Source organism: Odocoileus virginianus, chromosome 17 (assembly GCF_023699985.2).
Source record: "Odocoileus virginianus isolate 20LAN1187 ecotype Illinois chromosome 17, Ovbor_1.2, whole genome shotgun sequence".
Taxonomy (NCBI): domain Eukaryota; kingdom Metazoa; phylum Chordata; class Mammalia; order Artiodactyla; family Cervidae; genus Odocoileus; species Odocoileus virginianus.
Genome location: NC_069690.1, coordinates 50,869,815 through 50,889,740, shown reverse-complemented (window position 1 = coordinate 50,889,740; position 19,926 = coordinate 50,869,815). Strand labels below are relative to the sequence as shown.

At 53.3% G+C, this 19,926-nt stretch overlaps 1 protein-coding gene across 3 annotated transcripts in view; it reads right to left on the bottom strand.

Moving 5' to 3' along the window:
* DNAH17 (dynein axonemal heavy chain 17) overlaps positions 1-8,685 on the bottom strand; it is a 94,459-nt gene extending 85,774 nt beyond the window's left edge. For 2 of the 3 annotated variants that reach the window (XM_070479847.1, XM_070479849.1), the window contains exons 1-11: positions 8,583-8,685; positions 7,347-7,709; positions 5,390-5,583; positions 4,412-4,604; positions 4,141-4,240; positions 3,801-3,886; positions 3,458-3,583; positions 2,576-2,728; positions 2,399-2,488; positions 630-797; positions 286-402 (exon numbers count right to left, since the gene is read on the bottom strand). In XM_070479847.1, coding sequence (XP_070335948.1) covers positions 286-402; positions 630-797; positions 2,399-2,488; positions 2,576-2,728; positions 3,458-3,583; positions 3,801-3,886; positions 4,141-4,240; positions 4,412-4,604; positions 5,390-5,583; positions 7,347-7,691 — 1,572 coding nt within the window. In that variant the 5' untranslated portion in view covers positions 7,692-7,709; positions 8,583-8,685. The remainder of the gene's footprint in view (positions 1-285; positions 403-629; positions 798-2,398; positions 2,489-2,575; positions 2,729-3,457; positions 3,584-3,800; positions 3,887-4,140; positions 4,241-4,411; positions 4,605-5,389; positions 5,584-7,346; positions 7,710-8,582) is intronic. The other variant, XM_070479848.1, reaches the window with a different exon arrangement.
* Positions 8,686-19,926: the final 11,241 nt, after the last annotated feature.

Sequence of the window (19,926 nt, the reverse complement as noted above, 5' to 3'; positions counted from 1 at the left end):
ATGTGAAGAACTGACTCAGTGGAAAACAGCCTGATGCTGGGAAAGATTGAAGGCGGGAGGAGAAGGGGATGACAGAGGATGAGATGGTTGGATGGCATCACTGACTCAATGGACATGAGTTTGAGTAAGCTCTGGGAGTTGGGGATGGACAGGGAGGCCTGGCGTGCTACAGTCCATGGGGTCACAAAGAATTGGACACGACAAAACGACTGAACAACTGTTCTCAGCATCGTGGAGCTGGTGTGATGAATCCTCAGTCAGGGCACACTTCCCTCCTGCACCTACCTTTGCACTGGACTCAATAGAATTGCAGTCATCAAACGCTTGGCAGAAGATGGTGGCCAGTCTCCTATCCAGATCCTGAATTTTGGTCTCAAAATCAGCATAGTCGTCATCAAAACTCTAGAAGCGAATTAAATCACCAACCTTAGAACTTCAACCAGCATGCAAAGCCAGGAGTGAGCTCACTCTAAGCCCACCCATCAGGATTCAGGTTGCCTCTGAGCAACTTCACTGTCGTGAGGGCAGAGTTCTTGTGCTATCTTTTCTCTGCCACATGCGCTCCCCTCCGCATGCCTTCCCACCCTCTGGGCATTTGTCGTTGACCCCGCCCAGGCTCCCCGACTTACTGAATCTCCAGGGTCCAGGGGGTCATATTTGCAGTCGGCGAAAACCTTCACCAGCTCGAAGACCTCGTCGTAGATCTGGGCCACCTGGCTTCCAAGAAGGTTCCCCCTCACGCCCCCGAGCTCGATCTTCTCCAGCTTCAGAAACTCAATGGCTGTTTTATAAAGTTCCTGGTGGAGGAGCCCCCGCACCCTCGTCAATTTAACTTCCTGACTGACCCCCGAGGGGAGGGGCCCTCTGCTTATCAGTGTTAATGTTCTCCAAAGCCGTTTCAGGGACACAGACGGAGGGGATGGAAGTGAGAGTCCTGTGAGTAATCTCCCAGTTGTGATTGTGGAGGAGGAGGCGATGAAGGTCGGGATCTTGTCCTGACCCAACACTGGGTGACATGCGTCTACAAATAAATTCACACTTTACAGGGGCCCCACCTCCTGGGCTGTGGGAGGAAGCAGTTAGAAACATGGTGGTTCCTCACAGCCTCATGTACTGGATGCCTGATGGATGTTTACGGATGGATATTAAGTCCCACTTGCTCATTCCCTCCGAGACGTGAGTCTCTCTCACTTCTCCAACTCCTTTAGCCCAGATGGTACCTTCCTTTCCAAGACCGCTGGTTTGGCATTTAACCCCATTCAGTCTTATTGAGCTATCTACTGCTTCTGTCTGTAGCTCTCATTTCCCCATCGAGACCCCCAAAGCCTCGTTGAGGACCACAAGCAGGCCCCATGTGCCTGATCCTGTGCTCACAGGGCACTCCAGTCCCTCCCCTAAACCGGTGCCAAGGTTGGTGCTGTTTCCCACCAAAGATCCAAGGTGTATCAAGATATGACCCAACCAAACCTACTGGAAAGTAACAGCGTTGTCACGCCTCACATTCTGGGCCTCTCGTGCCAGAGGAGGGTGGCACAGCTGGCATGGCATGGCCCGTCGGGCAAGGGGTGGACAACATGGCTGTTTCCCCCCCCCCCCCCCCAGCAGTGCCTCTTCTCCCAGAAGCTCCATCCCAATTCAGAATCTACAATGTAGGAACCAGCAGCTATTTGGCCAGAAGCTCGGCTGGGACCCTCAAGTTCTCGGGCTGGGAGCCTTGGGGCGTGAAGAAACGCTCTGTAACCAAGATATAGCTTCTCAAGGGGTTTCTTGCTCTGCCTCCCAGAGGGTATGGATGGGAGCCGTAGAGGCCTTCCCAGAGCCCCCGCTGACAGCATCCCTCAAAAAGTCACTGCCCAGTGGTTCTAGGATCCACTGCCCCCACAACCCTGCTTTACTTTGTTAAATAGTGTAACATGTATACAAAATATGTCTAAAAAAGAGACCCCCTACAGATTACAAAATAAGAAGGAAAACCTTCTTGCCCTAGACATGCCTTCACCTCTCACCTCTTCTCCCCAGAGGAAACTGTTCTGAACCTCTTTAAAAGTGTTATTTGTCCCATGTCATTCCATGTATCCAAATAAGGTCCTTCTTAAAACCTCAGTTGTGCTAACTTAGTCCCTCTCACCCTCTCCCTTGGCCTGCAGGCTTCCTGACCCAGGTCAATGAACTTGTCATTAACCTGCTTGTGGACAGAAGGCAGGAGAAGAGGGAAAAGCAACTGAAATGGACCGCTTTGTTCTGGGTTAACAGCTCTGGGCCTGGTGGGGGCAACCCAGTGACTTGGCTTCCCAGGGACACAGATGTTTGGGTGTGACTTTCATTTCCCTCCTGGGAGCCCACATACAAGCAAGGTGCAGTTCTCCTAAGAGGGAGGGGAGCCAAATTCCACCTGTACCTCGATGGTCTGGACACGGCGGAAGAAGGAATTTATTCTGGAAAAGGCAAGAGAGGAAGGGAATTCCCAAGGCACCGGCTCCTTGTTCTTCTAGGAGAAAGAGAGAGAAAAGGCAGGTCCATGGGGTCATCACCCCAACTTCTTTCCCCTCATCCTCTGTCCGCAACCAAGCTGTACCTTGAAGAAAAGCTTCATGTTTGCACAACAGAAGTCGTAGACCCGGTACAGCTCCTTCAGGACATTCACAGACAGAGTGATGCCGGTCAGAACCTCCTCAATTTCCCCCTGCAGGCCTTTCAGCACCTCCTCGGGGCTCAGGAAGGTCCGCGTCTGGGCAGAAGGGAAGATGTTCCCAAGTTGAGCCGGAGGGGTGACACCCAGGTGCACTGTCCACAGCTGCATGGTCAGTTAAAATGACCCTCTTGCCCCACCCCAGGCCGTTAGACCACTTCTTCTGACACACCCGCTGTCCCGCAGGCTCTTGGCCGAGCCGGTCTGCCCACCCAGGGCCAGTTGCAGGGCCCCTCGGCCCAGGCCAAGATCACAGCACCATCAGACTCTAGAGGCAGATGATGAGGGGCCCAGAAATGCAGTCCTGCTCTGGCTGCGGGGCCCTGGGCCACTGTGTCCCTCTGGGCTGGGAGACAGGACCACGAGCCTGATTCTCCCACACTCTGGTAGACAGGGCCCAAAGCTGCAACTCAGACCTTGGAGGCTGTGTAACGTGTGCTTGTGAAATGGAAGAAGGGAAGGGAATGGGTGTTGTCGGAGCAGATAAATCCCTCAAAGCCCCTGGCGTGGTGTGCCGGGACTCTGTGGGCAGCCCCTCTTTCATTCCTCCTCCCTCCCAGCATGAGGCAGGTTGGGCTGGCTCTGCCCAGGTGTTGGGACAACCCTGGGTGGCCACCCAGGGGGCCCCAGCCTCAGCCTGAAAATTCTTGCACCTACATCTTTGCCTGTTTTTGAACTGCTGGGGAACATGGACCGGGAGGCAGGGTAGGATGGGGGGAGGGGAACGCTGGGGGTGGGGGAGGGAAGGCACTGGGGCCTGGGGGCTACCATGTCGATGAGCTGGTTGCAGAACTCCTGCAGGATGACAATGATCCGCGAGGGTGTGTTGTAGTGCTCGGAGGTGGCCCAGATGAAGCAGATGGTGTACAGCACCTTGGTGATGAAGGTCGGGAGCTGGGGAGAGACGGGCGGGCAGGTGCTTGGTTACAGCACCTCAGCTCCCCGCTCCGCACGGCTCCAGGAGGGGGAAACTCCAAGGGCAAGAAGAGACGCCCCCACCCGGTACTTGTGCCCGACTACAGCCAGGAAGCCCGCAGCCCCTTTCTTCTGCCCCAAGACACAAGCCCAGAGCCCGACAAGCCAGCCAAGGGACCCTCTCTTGCTGATGTACCGCCGTAAAGTCGGCCTGTTCCATCTCCTCCAGCAAGATACGCAGGGGCTTCAGGTACAGAACGATATCGTTGGCTTCCTTCAGGCCTGTGTGGAACAAGAACAGGGGCTCATCCCCACGAGAGCAGAAACTGGCCCCCATCCCTGATGGCAAGAAATGACGACGGGCAGCTGAGTGTGTTTACAGACACCTGCTCCCTCAAAAGGCAGGACTCCAGGAAGTTGCTGCTGAGGGGAGGCAGACCCCCCACCATCCCCAGGGTCGGCAAGGGGCACGCCCAGGAGGCGCTGACACCTTCCTCTGGTGGAGGGGGGACATTCTCATAGGGTCACCCGCTCACCTTCAGTAACATTCGTGTACACGTTTTGCAGGGCTGGCCAGTAGCAACTTTTGGCTTTTTCCAGGATCTCAACTATTTTATTCACTTTGGGCCTATTGAGCTGCAAACGAGATCAATTTTTTTTTTTTTTTTCAACAGATCCCAGATGAAGCCTGCCTGACCCCCAGGCCAGCACTGAGGGATCCATCTGGGTTACCCGGGTCCCCTCGAGGAGGCTGGGTGCTCAGGACTCCAGCGGGCGCCTGGCCGCCGGGGGCAGAAGAGCCATCACCTGCTCGTGGATGTACTTGAGGTTCATCAGCCGGGTGTCCCAGAACTCAAACTCGACTCGGGGCAGGGGATGCAGCCCGTCCAGCAGGGCCTGGGCCGAGTCCTTGCTCAGCACATCCCGGATTTGGTGGGACCAGTCTATGATGGTGGTCTCGATGGCGTGCAGCAGTGAGTTGTCCAGGGAGGAGGGGATCCTGCAGAGCCAAGGGTTGGGGGGTTGGTGGGGGATGCTCTCAGTTACACCTGCAGGCTTCTTCCAGCTCCGCCCCCAGCAGCCCTCAGCCAGGACAGAGCCTGAGACAATAATGGGTTTTGCCTGGGGTACCGGTGACCCCGATGAAGAGGATGAAGGGAGACAGCTCTGGAATAAAATCCACGTTGCGCCACAGCTCTAGGGCAGTTCTGATCGGGTCACCACAGGGCGAGTGTTGGGGGCCTAGAGGACCTGCCTGCATGATGAGCACTGCAGGAGTGCTCACCCTCTGATGGGAGGAAAGTAACACGTGGTCGCTGCCACAGCTTCAGGAGCCGCGCACACCACACCGTTGCAAAAGGCGCTCGGGCAGGTGCTCAGTGACACCTGGGGGGTCCTCGTGCTTCTGCGGGTCTCTGGGAAGCCCCAGCCTCCATTCAGAAGTGCAGCCTCCACCTGCTGCAAACCCACTCCATGCCCCTCACTACCCATGCCCTAAAGCTGGGGATCCCCCTTCCTGTGTGACCCCAGATAATGTGATGCTCTTGGCATGCCACGTGATGCAAGGCCTAGTGCACGTGTGTGATGGAGGGGGATCTGGAGCACGGGGGTCCAGCCGTCACCTCACAGAGTCTGGGGGGCTCCAATGCCCCGTCTCAGACTCAGCACCTACAGGCACAGTCCTGCCCTCCTGGGCTTCATTAGCTTTATGACCAGTTTGTGGGGAGCTTGCCCTGGGTGTTCAGGGACCACCCCTCCCCTCCAGCTCCCTGGCCAGGCCCTGACCTCTCCATGGACTCCAATGTGCCGTCCAGACTGCCCAGGTGCTCCGGGATGGGCAGCAGGGTCTTCCCCTTGATCTTGCCGCCCATCACAAACATCTCGTTCTTCAGCTTGTGGACTTGCTTCACAATGTCCTCCGAGACCACGCGGGGCCAGCCGCTCATGTTTTCGCTTTGGTTTAACAGGGAGTAGAGGACCTGAAAGGACAGGATTCTGCAGCTCTGCCTGAGCCTTCTCACCTGGGTGGGGGGACACCCAGAGGAGTGGGGTCCTCGGCGACCCGGGGGAACCGAGCCCTTCTCCCTTTGAAGAAGGTGGTGGGGCCGGTCGAGGTGCTGAGACCAGTGATGAAAGCCCCTCCCCTGTGTCTTTTTTTCCCCAAATTCTTTTCAAAAAAATACTGATTGATTTGGTTGCATAGGGTCTCAGGTGCATGTGGGATCTTTGTGGTGGCACAGGAGATCTTAGCTCCCTAACCAGGGATCAAACCTGAATCCCAGGGTTGCAAGGCAGATTCTCAGCCACTGGGGAAGTCTCCCAGCCCCTGTGTCTTTAAAGTTTTTTTTTTCCCCAAAATACTGATTGATTTGGCTGTAATGAGTCTCAAAGGCATGTGGCAATGTATGGACTTAGTTGCCCTGTGGCATGTAGGATCTTAGCTCTACAACGAGGGATCAAACCTGAATCCCCTGCATTGCAAAGCAGATTCTTAATCACTGGTTCACCAGGCAAGTCCCCCCGCCCCTGTGTCTTTGTAGGGGCAAAGCCATCTCTACACTCTTGCCACAAGAGCACACACTCCTGGCTGAAGGCAGATGTTCCTTGCTACCTGGGAGTGCTGTTATATGCTGAATTGTGTCCCCCTGATTCACATGTGGGAGCCGTGACCCCCAGTACCTCAGGATGTGACTGGATTTGGAGAGAGGGCTTTTCAAGAGGTAGTTAAGGGGGGCCCTAACCCCGTATGACTGTTGTCCTTAGAAGACACGAGGACACATACTTGAAGTCGGCCATCCACAGCCAAGGAGAAGGGACTCAGACAGAACCAGCCCTGTTCACACGTGCATCTGGGACTTGCAGCCTCCCAACTGGTGCTTTGTTAGGGGGTGCTTCCCTGATGGCTCAGGGGGTGCATAATCTGCCTGCAATGCAGGAGACACAGGAGACGTGGATTCAACCCCTGGGTCGAGAAGATACCATAGAGAAACAAATGGCAACCCACTCCAGGATTCTTGCCTGAAAAATCCCATGGACAGAGGCCTGGCGGGCTACAGTCTGTAGGGTCGCAAAGGGTCGGACACAACCGAGTGAACAGTTTGGGGCCATGCCAGCCATCTTGGTGGACGTGAGGGGAGGTTGGTCTGGGTCCTGACTGAGCTACCCCTGTGGCCTGAATTTGTACAAGGTGGGGATACCCACTAACCCCATCTCATAGACAAGGAGAGCTAAGTCACTGGAACTCTGGCTGGTCCGACTGTCCAGAGGGGGCTGCGCCTGCCATACCAGCCAACAGTGAGGTGGCAGGACAGTGGGGAGAGATGTAAGGCAGCATTTGCTTTTCCCTTTCTCTGCTCCAAGTCTCAGAATTGGGAAACCCTCCTACTGCATCTCGAATGGCCCACACCTTTTGAGGCTGTGGGCAGGGACTGTCCCCAATGCAGTGTGGAGGTTCTAGTGATTTCAAGAGAGACTGGTGATGGCCAGGGCCACTCAGCCTTCATTTGCACAGCATCCCCTGGAGGTCTTGTTAGAAAGCAGGTCGGTCTCAGTGGCCAGGGCAGCCGGACCAGAGCTCTCAAATACCTGACCTGCTTGTAGGTAATGTGGATGTAGATCTGTGGACCCACCCCTGATGATCAGGGTTCAAGGCCACTCACACAAAGTATGGGAAGCAGGCATTGTTCCTCCTGAGCCCTCCCCACTGCCCCCGACCCCTACCCCAAGGCCTGGGTGCACACACCTCCTCCACAATGGCGATCAGCTGGTCCACAGGCGTGGGGCTTATGTCCCCGTAGACCAGACGTTCCTTGTAGTTGTCCTTGCCGATGCTCTCGGGTCTCTTCTTGATGAAGTACATCCCTTTGGACTTGAGGGAGGCTGGGAAGCCCAGGCAGGGTATGATCATGCCGGCAGGGTTGAGCGTCAACACCAGAACCGGTACATCTGGCTTCTCGAAGAATTCAGTGAACAAAGCCATGTTCTCCTCCATCCCAATCATCTTACTCCACTTGTCTGGCTTGAACTTCAGGACAAGGGAAGAGACCCTCTCCAAATACTCCAGTCTGACATCCGTGGGAATCGTCATCTTGATGTCAGCTTACACCTGTTACGGGAACAGAGACACTGAGGCAGCGGCCACCTCCTAGGGAATCTTTATTTCCCACCCATCGCTGGAACCATCTGAAATGCGCGTTCCGACCGATCAAGAGAGAAAGAAGGATCGTCGTGAAGACACAGTTTCCAGCTGGGGTGGGGGGGTGACCGGGAGCCTGTGTCCTGCTGTAGCCGTCACCGTGGAGCAGGGCCACCGGACAGTGTGTCTGCTTGGGTTCACTGTGACCACCAAGTTAATAGGCTGGGAAAGGTAGAGATGGCCCCTGGGGAAAAGGCAAGGACCATCGCAACAGAGTCTGAAGGGGAGGGGGTGGGGAAAGGAAATGTCACAAAATGAAGTGACAGAAGGGCCTGGATGCAAGATCCCAGGAAGAGGACATCACACCCTCAGGATGCCAGACAGAGGGGGTGGGCCCGATGAGCGGGTGAAGTTCATGTTCTCCCCATCCTAACAGCAGCCATAGTGTACCCCAACATTTGCCCTGCCCTTCAGCATCTCTTTGGCCCCCCAACCCCCATCACATGCCCATAAGGGGATTTTCCCATGGACCGCCCAGATGTCGCTCACATTCCCTCTGGGAGGATCCCTTGTAGCTCTCTTATAGGGACAGTAACTGGAGAGCTGAGGGGGGACCCCCTTGAAGCCCCAAAGAACCAAGACAAATGAGGCATTCCTTGTGAGCATGAAATTTAAAGGGATGCTCCAAACCCTGACTGGCCACGAACAGGGAACAGGACGCCTTCCGGGGGGTGGGGGGTGCGGGGAAGGTAAGGGGGCTACTGTCCACCAGCACCTGGGCTCCACCTCTGCCCTCTCGAGCCCCCTCAGCTTTGCCCCTGAGCATAATTCTTGGCCACTCACCAGCTGACAGCAAACAGCTCCTCAGGTAGCTAGCAGAGCCAAGCGATTGGCAGCTCTTTCCAGACCAGTAAAAGAAATGGCTCCCGTCCCTCACGGGGTGCCAACTGCCACGGAACTCCTGCAAGTCTCCTGGGAACTGGGATTCTAGAACTTTCTTAGGACCCGAGTGGCCACTGTGGCGTGGCAAAGGAACAACCGTCCATCACCCACCACAGTGGGGAAGGCTCTGCTGCTGAGTCGCTTCAGTCGTGTCCGACTCTGTGCGACCCCGTAGACGGCAGCCCACCGGGCTTCCCGGTCCCTGGGATTCTCCAGGCAAGAATACTGGAGTGGGTTGCCATTTCCTTCTCCAGTGCATGAAAGTGAAAAGTGAAAGTGAAGTTGCTCAGTCGTGTCTGACTCTTAGCGACCCCATGGACTGCAGCCTACCAGGCTCCTCTGTCCATGGGATTTTCCAGGCAAGAGTACTGGAGTGGGGTGCCATTGCCTTCTCCGGGGAAAGGCTCTAGGACTGAACAAACTTTGCCTTTGAACTAGAACATTTAGTTCATTTTCATTTCATGAAATTGCAAATGTATCAGGATTTAAATCTATTGTCTTACTATGTGCTTATTTGTCTTACCTTTTCCAGATTCCTTTTTTTTGTGTGTGTGCCTCTTTTAGTTCAATTTTTATTGTTTCACTCCCTCTCCCCATTTTCTTGACTATTACACATCTTGCATTTCCTAGAGGCACATAGACATTATAACATGTATCCTGACTCACACTAGAATCATACTCACTGAAACCTGATAATTAAAACAATTACCCGTTTACAATAACATCAAAAAGAATGAAATACTTAGGAATAAATTTTCAGAGAAGGGCAAGGCGTTCCTGACCCACCAGCGGCTGAGGCACCAGCAGGGTCCTGGTTCCACTGTTGACACCAGTCGATTCTGCCTCCTTGACGTCTCTGGACTGGTCCACCTTCCTCCATGGCTATTGCTCTCTGGTCCAAGCTGCTGTTACCCCCTCCCTTACCCCCTGGTCTACAGACACCCTCTCTCCTTCTCCACACCCCTTCTTGTCCCCGGCAAGTCATCCTCCAGAGCACCTTTCAAAAGACAACTGTCATGCCAACGCCAGCTTAAAACCCATCGAGTTCGCCTGCACCACTTCCCAGTCTTGACATGATTGCCCTCACGCTCCAGCCGCCCTGGCCTTCTTCCAGCTCCTCCAAGACACCTGCTCCCCTGAGGGCCTTCCAGCCTTGCATAGAATCCTGCACCTCTGCACTCCGCCTCACCCTCAGACACCAAGCTACGACATCTTTCTTTCCCAGCCAGGGTCTCCCCTGGACCGTCCACCCCCTCGATCTCTACTGAGCACCCCGCATTGCTCTGTGTCACCATGACAACTGTAATCAGTCAGGCACTAATTAAGCATCAGTCATCCGCTCACCCCATTCCTAGAGCCCATCCCTTTTGATGAACACTGCCACCCCAGGACCTGGCCCCGTGCCTGGCCTGCGGGAGGCCTTCAATAAACATCACTGAAGTAACAGACACTCTGATAAGTCCTGCAAAGGCTATTTAACCTCATCTAACCCAGTGTTTCCCCTAACGCAGTTGAGTGTGAAACCCTTCTCTCCTTTAAGCTCCATTACTCTTCTGAGGAGCAGTTTGAAACCTTAGATCAAGATTCTAACTGGTCTGTGCTGTATGGAACTCTGCTCAATGTTATGTTGCCAGCCTGGATGGGAGAGGGATTTGGGGGAGAATAGATACATGTATATGTAAGGCTGAGTCCCTTCATAGTTCCTCTGCAATTACCATCACCGTTGTTAATGGGCTATACCCCAATACAAAATGCTTTTGGTGTTAAGAAAAATTCTAACTAGTTCAACTTCCACTAAAATTGTGCTCCTCAGGAAGCATGTATCCCAAGGCACAAAGAACCAAACGTCAGATGGTGAAATAGTGGAGTCAGGCAGACCGCATCAACACCCCGCCCCCGCCTTAGGCTGTGAAACAGCCTGGGGCTCGGGGTGGACGCTCTGCCTGGCATGGAAGAGAGACTCAGGAGGGACGTGGAGAAAGGTTATTCCCAGCAGGTCTCATCTGAGGTCCCACCTGAGCCGAGAAACCAGGACAGGACTCCCGGGGTTCTAGGTGGAAGCGTTAGCTCTCACACGGTGGGGGAAACAGCGGGCCCTTGGGAAATGCCAGGCAGCGGGAGAAGCTTCCTGACTGGGAAGTGCATTGGGGGCTGAGCGGCGGGTGACTGGCCGCATCCACCCCTCCAGGGCCACCTGCCGAGGAACTTGGCTTCCTCACTTCTTTTGCTCTGACAGTCACAGCCGGGGGTGGGGCGAGCTGAACGGCTCACCCTCTACTTACAGTCCCCAGGGAGCGCTTCCTCCTGCTGAATCAACTTGGAAGACAAGTTTCCGCCGTCGTGACCCATCATTAAATACAACTGGCAGGACGATTTTCCTCGGCTGGGGACGCTCACGGTGGGCGGGACGCCGGGCCATCTGAGTCTCGTCGCTGTCCCCACCACATGCAGCCTCCCCGTGCCTGCTTTGGCGCTGCTCCACGTCCTCAGGCTGAGTTCCCGCCAGAAGGGCCAGGAGGACGGGCGGCTTTGTCCTCCGTCCAGGCATGCCCTTGCCCCTGGCCTTGGGTAGGAAGGGAGGGCAGAACCCCGTGGCCAAGCTGGCCCAGTGGGGACCTCAGGCTTCACAAAGCGGGCAGGGTTGCCTGAGAGATGTCTCCGACTCACGAGGTTTCCGAACGTCACTGCCAGGCCAGGCACCCTGGAGGCCTGGGGGTCTCTGCCTAGCGAGCCCCAGGGTGATGCTCCACGTGAGGCATGGACGCACCGATTCCAGCCAGGCTGCGAAGCAGGCGGGTTCCTGGGAGGGTTTTGCAGCCCAAAGGCCTCTGCTTGCTGGATGAAGGGGGTGGTGGGCTGGGCTGCCCATGGAAACACGTGTTTGATTGATGAGCCTCAGGGTCAAAGGAGCACGGTGCTGATGAGAGGGGATTGAGCCCGGTTTTATTCAGCCCTGCTGTTATAGAGGAAACAGCTGTGCTCATCTCCGAGAGCAGCAGAGGCAGCTGGGGCTTTCAGACAGGGCGCTGTGAGGGGTCCCTGGGTGGAGAATTGCTAACAGGAGGCTCCGGGGGAGGGTGATTCTTGTTAAAGGCAGGCCAAGGAGTAGACATCAGAGATGAGGATGAAGGAGCTTGCTCTGATGCCAAGGGTGGGGGGTGACTCAGCAGGATTCTCTGCCGAGACTGTCTTAGGCAGGTCCTGAGCCAGGCCTGGGGAAACCTGTCTAAGGTTTGGTCAAGAAGAGCTTTGCCTGAGTTCAGCCCGAGTTCAGCCCGGGGACAGGCTCTGAGTGTGGGGATCAGGCCAAGCTGTGTCTCAGGCTCCAGACAGAGTTCCCTCCCCTCGACTGTCTGGCAGGAGGGGGAGCAAGACTTATGGCCAACAGGTCCTGGTGGATACAGGGCGTGCCCAGGGCCACACGGTGAGCAGGTACGGGAGAGAGCGAGGTGACCCCAGACTCTGCCTTTATTAGGGTCTGAGGGAGGGGGTGTGTGTGGTTTTGAGGGGTCCCTCGTGGGCTAACTGAACATAAGAGGGAGAGATTGGGTGCAGGAAGCTAGAGGTGGGGTCACCAGCACCTGGTTACCCAGGGCCTCCGTGGTGTGGGAGGAGGCAGAGCATCCTGCCTGAATGTTCCGCAGGTGGCCGTGCCACGCAGCCGGCAACACGTTCATCCAGGATGGACGTCTTCTGAAACGGAGACCTTGGCACTCGAAACCCAACGTCAGGCATGTACACTTCCGATTTGCCTGGGCCCTACTGCCAGCTCCCCTTCCAAACTGCTGCGGCAGGTGCCGGGGCACCTCTGACACACGCTGGCCTTGGTCTTGTTAGGTAGTTAGAATAGGGAAAAAGAGTCCAAAATTGTGGTGGCTAAAAGACCTGGAAGGGAAAGCCCGAAAACAGAACAAGGGAAGGTCCGAGGACCGGAGTGAGAACCTCAGGTAAAACAAACAACACTTCTGGCCGGCTCAGTTTACATAAGGCAGGCCCAGGGACAGAGAAACGTACAGAAAGAGGAGCCAAAGCCTGCTTCTCTCTCCCTTTTCTGTCCCCTGCGCGATGGGGCGCTCTTCTCTTCGCATCTTTGGATCGATGTGCCCTCACTCCTCGAAGATGGATTTTCCTGCTATTATCTAAATAAATAGAGCTGTAACACTGAGCTATAACACGGTCCGTTCGAGACCGGAGAGCTATAACATGGTCTGTCCTCCGAGAGCTATGACCCTCCAAGGGGCTTTAATGTCTCTCACCCCAAATCTTTGTTGTGACGAGACAAAGAACCGAGGAGCATACACTCTCGTGACAGTCTCAACCCAGCAAAGTCCCGGGAGCGTCCCAGGCTGCCCACCCCCTGCCTCCTCCTCCCTGCCTTCTCCTCCCCTCATCAAGCACACACTTAATTTAGCCTAAGAATTGATGGCACCTGCGATCTCCTTTTATTAAATGTGAGATAAAATAGTGAAAGGGTTAGCCGCTCCGTCGTGTCTGACTCTGCAAACCCATGGACTGTAGTCTGCCACCGCCCCTATGTCCATGCAATTCTCCAGGCAAGAATACTGGAGTGGGTTGCATTCCCTTCTCCAGGGCATCTTCCCGACCCAGGGATCGAACTCCAGTCTCCTGCATTGCCTGCGGATTCTTCACCGTCTGAGCCGCCAGGGACACCCAAGATTAAATAAACTCCCTGTCATTTTCATTAAAAACAAACAAACAAACTACTTCAAGCAAGCCTTTAATTTTTGTGCCCCTCTTTAGAGTGTGGTCCTCACAGGGGGTCCCTGGACTCGCAGCATCAGCATGCCCTGGGAGCCTGTTGAGGATGCAGGTGCTTGGGCCCACACTGACCTGCTGAAGCGGGAAATCTGGGGGCAGGGGGAGCCATCCGAATTTTAACAAGCCCTCAGGAGATTCTAATGCACGCTAGAAGTTGAGAACCACCGGTTTAGAGTAGAATTTTGGTCTCTGTTTCAAGTAAATCCATTTGAAGCAGCCAATTCTCCTTAGCTATGGAGCCCTCCAGTATTTCCTTTCATTTTGGGCATACTCGTTTGAGGAGAACCCACCCCCAGGGCCTGAGTCCTCTTCAACAAGCCCACGGGTTACACGAGGAGCAGGTGCTTTGAAAACAATGCTTCTCCTGGTGGCTGGGCAGCGGAATCGCCTGGGAACCCACACTCAGGGTTCTGGCCCCACCTCCAGGGGTCAGGGCCAAATGCCCGGATGTTCACAGTTCCCCCTTGGTTCCAAGTGGGGGCAGGTGTAGAAACGTGGCCCGGGAGGGGAGTGCCCCTCAGAGGAGAATCTGGCCGCCTGCAGCCCATTATAGCGGAATGTGTGCGTGTATTAGTCGCTCAGTCGCATCCAGCTCTTTGCGACCCCATGGACTGTAGCCTGCCAAGCTCTGTCCGTGGGATTCTTCAGGCAAGAATAGTGGAATGGGTAGCCATTCCCTTTTCCAGGGGATCTTCCTGACCCAGTGATCAAACCCAGGTCTCCTGCATTGCAGGCAGACTCCTTACCATGTGAACCACCAGGAAGGCCCCGCTGTAGCGGAATACTCACTGCCAAACTAGAACTTTGGGTGGACTAAGCGATAAACGCCATCACTGCGTGGCAGTGCTCATAGCAGACCTATACATGAAGGACCCAGAACTGGGAGTTTTCACCCCAAAAACCTCACAGTCGGAATTGTCCACACTGACTGTCTCCCTTGGGGGAGAGACCTTGGATGTCCCCTACTGTCCTTGCAGGAGAGGTCCTGTGAGGCCCCAGGGGCAGTCCCAGGCTGGTGGCCTCTCCCTGCCCCCCCCCCACCATCCTTGTCTCCACTAACTGCTCATCAATCACACTGGCCACCCAGGCGCACTTTGTACTTGACTGGGGGCGCTCAAGGACAGGCTGCCTTTAAGAGGCCCAGCATCCCTCCAACAGCTTCCAAAACAATACAGCTCAACTTGCACCTGAGACCTGGAAATAGCAAGGATTTTTCTTAAAAGGACCAAGACTTCTTTTGAAATATTAAAAAAAAAAATTAAATGGTGTTCTAGAGTAATTTCCTCTTCAATGACTTGGTTTATAACATCTCCTACTGGAAAACAGTATCTCCAAGGTGAAAGTCAAGGACCCTAAGTAGTAAATGGGACTCAACACACCAGCAAAAAGCTACAAGACGATGGCTTTCTCATTGAAACGTGCCAGCCCTCCCACAGGCTCTGTGCTTCCACCGACCAATGTCCTGTTTGCCTGCAGATTCAAGTCTAACTTCCAACTTCAGGGGAGAGAGAGAGACCTGGGCCCTAGGGGCTGTCTCTGCTGGAAGGCCTTCTCTGCTTTGTTTGCAAAACAAAATGTACTTTGAATGTAATGAGTCAGGAAAGAAGAATTTGATGGAGGTCTGGAAATGAAATTTCCTGCCTGTGGTTGGATTCAGCCCGTCTGTCTCTAAATCTAGCCCAAGGACATTCGTTGTGCAGAGACCAGGCTGTCTCTGCATCTCCCGGACTCCTCGGGTGGGGACAGGTCACCCGCGAAGCAGGGTGGCTGCCTGCACAAACACGGCCGTGAAGACTAGCCTGCAGTGTTGTGGACACCGTCCATCCCTGACTCCCTCTCTGGTCTCTGCCGCGGCTGGGGGATTTGTCACCTACGACGTGGCCCCTCCAGCCTGGCCTCTGTCCCTGAAGACTCCTTAAACAAAAAGGAACTGTAAATGTCAAGCTTTTTGATAGGGGCAGAGTAAAGGGACAAAGTAGGTAATTAAATAGTTAACGCCATTAAGGGGTGGAAGGAAAAATATGGGAGACCCCCATAAGTTAATGATTGCTCAAGAAAGCAGGTTGTTGTTGTTCAGTTGCTAAGTCGTGTCTGACTCTGCCACCCCATGGACTCCAGGCTCCTCTGTCCTCCACTATCTCCTGGAGCTGGCTCAGATTCATGTCCACTGAGTCGGTGATGCTAGCATCCCATCTTCTGATGATGCTAACCATCTCATCTTCTGCCACCCCCCCTTCTCCTTTCTTTGCCTTCAGTCTTTCCCAACATCAGGGTCTTTTCCAATGAGTCAGGACCACAACAAACCAAGAACCACAAGGTCTAGCAACAAAACCATGCAACAGAAACACGAGACATACCCCCAGACAATAAAACAACAGTGGCATGAGACCCACATCCTGCCCAGGTCAGTAAGTTAATGATTCCTAGGACATGCTCCTCTGTGCACTAAAAACAAAAACATAAGGAAAAGATGACATTAGACTAAAACCCGAGTTATTTACCATATTTACTGTATACTACTGCCTTTTTGCTCATCTCCACTGCATCATGGCAGCCCCAGTTTGACTGGGTAGGGACAAGAAAACTCCCTCACCCAACGTGGAGAAGGAACTAATGATGAAAGCTTGATGTCTACTCGAGAAGGAGGAAGAAGGTGGTCTTTATACCCTCTTTACTTTTCCTTTGATTATAAAAATATAGGGACACCCCTGGCAGTCCAGCAGTTAAGATTCTGCAATTCTAATGCGGGGGGCATGGACTCAATCTCTGGTTGGGAAACTAAGATCCTGTATGTTGTGCACTGTGGCCAAAAAACAAATAAAATTGGTAGGTTGGTTGGGTCTTTGTTGTTGTTGTTGTTTGCCTAGGCTCTCTTTTTAAAAAACTTTTATTTATTTTTAATTGTGCTTTACAATATTCTGTTGGTTTCTGCCATACATCAACATGAATCAACCAAAGGGACATGTCCCCTCCCTTAAAATTTTTTTAAAATGTAGCCACTAACTTCTCATCATGGCACTCCCTTGCCAGTCCCCTTGTATCTTTCACAAGCGTTCTATGCTGATAATCTCTTTCCTCCCCTGTCAGCCTGCTCTGAGACAGAGGGACCTATGCTCTGTTGAGTACCCAAGCGTCTATCATTATTAGCGCTGTTAATTGTATTTATTTAGGCTGTGCGGGGTCTTCATGCTGTCCTCGGGCTTTCTCTGCTTGGGGTGAGCAGGGGCTGCTCTTCTTGTGGAGCGCAGGCTCTAGGCACCCAGGCTCAGTACTGGCAGCTCGTGGGCTCTAGAGCGCTGGCTCAGTTGTGGAACACGGGCTTACCTGCTCTGCGGCATGTGGGATTTTCCTGGAACAGGGATCACACCTGTGTTCCCTGCATTGGCAGGTGGATTCTTAACCCCTGGGCCACCAGGGGAGCCCCCCGAGCATCTCTGTTGGTGGGAAAGCACTAAGAAGAACCGCATGTGGCCATGCTGGTGTGCCTGAAACCAAGGGGCTTCCCAGAACTTGAGACCTTCTGAGAGAGACCCGGGCACCAGATCAGTGGGTCGCCTGGGTGCTGCCAGTAGAAGTGACACGGCTAGCTGGTTCCCGTGGACTTGTCAGGAACCCCTACAAATTCCCTGACAGTTCTCAGAGGTGTCTGAACTTTCTCATTATCCCACCCATTTTGCAATCAGTGAAGCCAGGCTTGGAATCTGATTTTCCAATTCACCAAATGCTGCTGCTTTGTCCAATCAAGGGACCACTTTAATTGCAAAGCTTTATTTTAAGGTCTTTAACCTTGAGAGCCTCCTACCTGAAGGGTGGTCCTCTGGCCGGACCACCTGGGAAACAACTGGAAACAAAGACTCTCCAGCCCCATCCTGTAATTCCATCAGAACCTGCCTGTCACCTCATCTGGTGGCTTGGACGGTAAAGAATCCGTCCGCAAGACGGGAGACCTCAGGTCGATTCCTGGGTCAGGAAGATCCCCTGAAGAAGGGATAGGCTACCCACTCTAGTATTTGTGGGCTTCCCTGGTAGCTCAGACGGTAAAGAAACCACCTTGCAAGGTCATCATTAAAGCCTCGCTTCCCGCCGCACCTCTTGTCTCCAAGTCCGTTCCTTGGGTGTGGGCCAGTGGGCTTTATATCTAACAAGGACAAAGCCCTGCTCCAGGGATGGGGAGATGGAAATGGAGAATGTGTGGAGGGGTGCTGGAACCATCACTGGTCTTATTTAAAGACACAGAAAAATGCAGCCACTGTGGAAAACAGTATAGAGATTCCTTACAAAACTTAAAATAGGGTTACCATATGATCTAGCAATCCCACTCCTGGGCATATGTCCAGAGAAAGTTCTGATTGAAAAAGATACATGTACTGCAGTGTTCATGGCAGCACCACTTACAATAGCCAAGACGTGGGGCTTGGCCCTCTCTGAGGGTCCGGCTCTGAGAACACTCACCAGCTCCTGTCCAGCGTCATCCCCTCTCTTCAGCTCATGGGCCAATGCTCTGTCTTTTCTTGCCTGAATCTTTCGAGGCCAGTGCTTCTGACCCTCCCGTACAGATGGCAGGGGCCGGGAAGGGCATGCTGGCCCCCACGTGGCACTGGGCGTGTGCCATTGTCACTGTGAATACCAAGGTACATCCCAAGCTCCTGCAGACTGTGAGGTCCAGAGCGATGCCCCTGACACTCTGGGCTTCACTTAGTGCAGCCTCTGAGATGCTGCAAGCTGGAATAGCTTCCTTCTCCTGCCCTCTTAACTAGAGTGCCTGGTCCCTGAGTCCTATCTGCAGCGCCCCCACCCCCATCCAGTTGTTCTCTTTGCCGCTACTGCTTAGACTGAAGGAGATGACTTTCCCATTTTCCACGGGTGTGGCCTCTCGGGGACAGAGCTGGTCTCATCACCTGTGACTTACAGGCCTCCTAGTTAAATGGGTTCCCAAGAGGGGAAAACACAGTCTTGTGCTGTGCTGAGAAATCTGCAGTTGGCATCTATGGAGACTGGTTTTTCTGAAATACAAAAGCCCTGAGCTCTCGACTACTCCCAGTCTTACCAGGAATTCAGAGAGGCAGGCCCACTGCAAAAATTCCCTTTAAGTCCCCAGACCACGTTAGTGGTCCTGGAGGCCAGCACATTTTTTGTGTAAAGGACCAGATAATATAAATAGTTAAGGCTTTGGAATCTGGATGGTCTCTGTGGCAACCACTCAACTCTGCCATCGTAGTTCTGAAGCCGCCACAGATGACATGTGCATGGTGGGTGTGGCCATGCTCCCAGAAAATGTTACTTCTAGGACTTCCCTGGTGGTCCAGTGGTTGAGAATCCGCCTGTCAATGCAGGGGACACAGGTTCTGGAGGATTCCACATGCCATGGGGTAACCAAGCCCATGTGCTATAACTGCTGAAGCCTGAGCCCACGCTTGCTGTGCAACATGAGAGTAACCCCCACTTGCCCCAAATAAACAAATTTTTAAAAAATGTTACTTCCAAAAACACACAGAAGGGCCTGATTTGGCTTTCTAGCGGTGTGGCTGACCTCTCCGCAGAGAAAGAAGGGGAGCTATTAACCAGCTTAATTTTCTTATTCATGAGCTCAAGACCCCTCAAGAAGGGGCAACTCAGGGAGGCCTTGCCCACCTCACTTAGCCGGGGGACATCCTTGACCAACTGCCCCCAGTACAAGTGTGTGTTTGTGAATTATATTCATGTTCTAAAGTGCTGACAATATTCTTTGTGAAGGGCTTCCCTGGTGGCCCAGCGGTAGAGAATCTGCCTGCCAATGCAGGAGACGGGGGTTAGATCCATGGGTCGGGAAGAACCCCTGGAGAAGGAAATACTAACCCACTTCAGTATTCTTGCCAGGGAAATTCTGGCCTGCAAAAGAGTCAGACAGGACTTAGCCACTAAACAACAATACTTTATGAAACCTACAGAATGGAAACATTTATAAGGATAACAAAGACAAAATGAACCATTTACATTTTTTAAAAATCTAGGCATGTAAGAACCTTTGTAATTAAAGGTACTGTTGAAAAATTGATTTCAGCTGAAAGTTATAACCATCATATTATGTTAACCTCAAATGGAACTGATTTTACTGAATTGCTATTTTGTGTGCAATTACTGGCTTGTACTGAGGAATAAAGAAATAAAATATCTTCATAAAGCAAAACAAAATATCGACTAAACAATTCTTGATTTGAAGGTCTGAGTTTTCTTCAGGCATTTTTTTAAATTTAGGGGTTTTTGAAATTGAGGTACAAATAACACTCAGCATTGTATTAGTTTAATGTGTACCATGTGACGATTCAGATATATACACAGAGAGAGAGAGTGAAATGATGGGGGCTTCCCAGCTGGTCCCAGAGGCAAAGAACCCACCTGCCAATACAGGAAACATGAGTCATGCGAAGGCCCCAGGTGCTGACTTCTTCATAAGTCCTCACATGGTAGAGAGAGGCTAAGAGCAAGC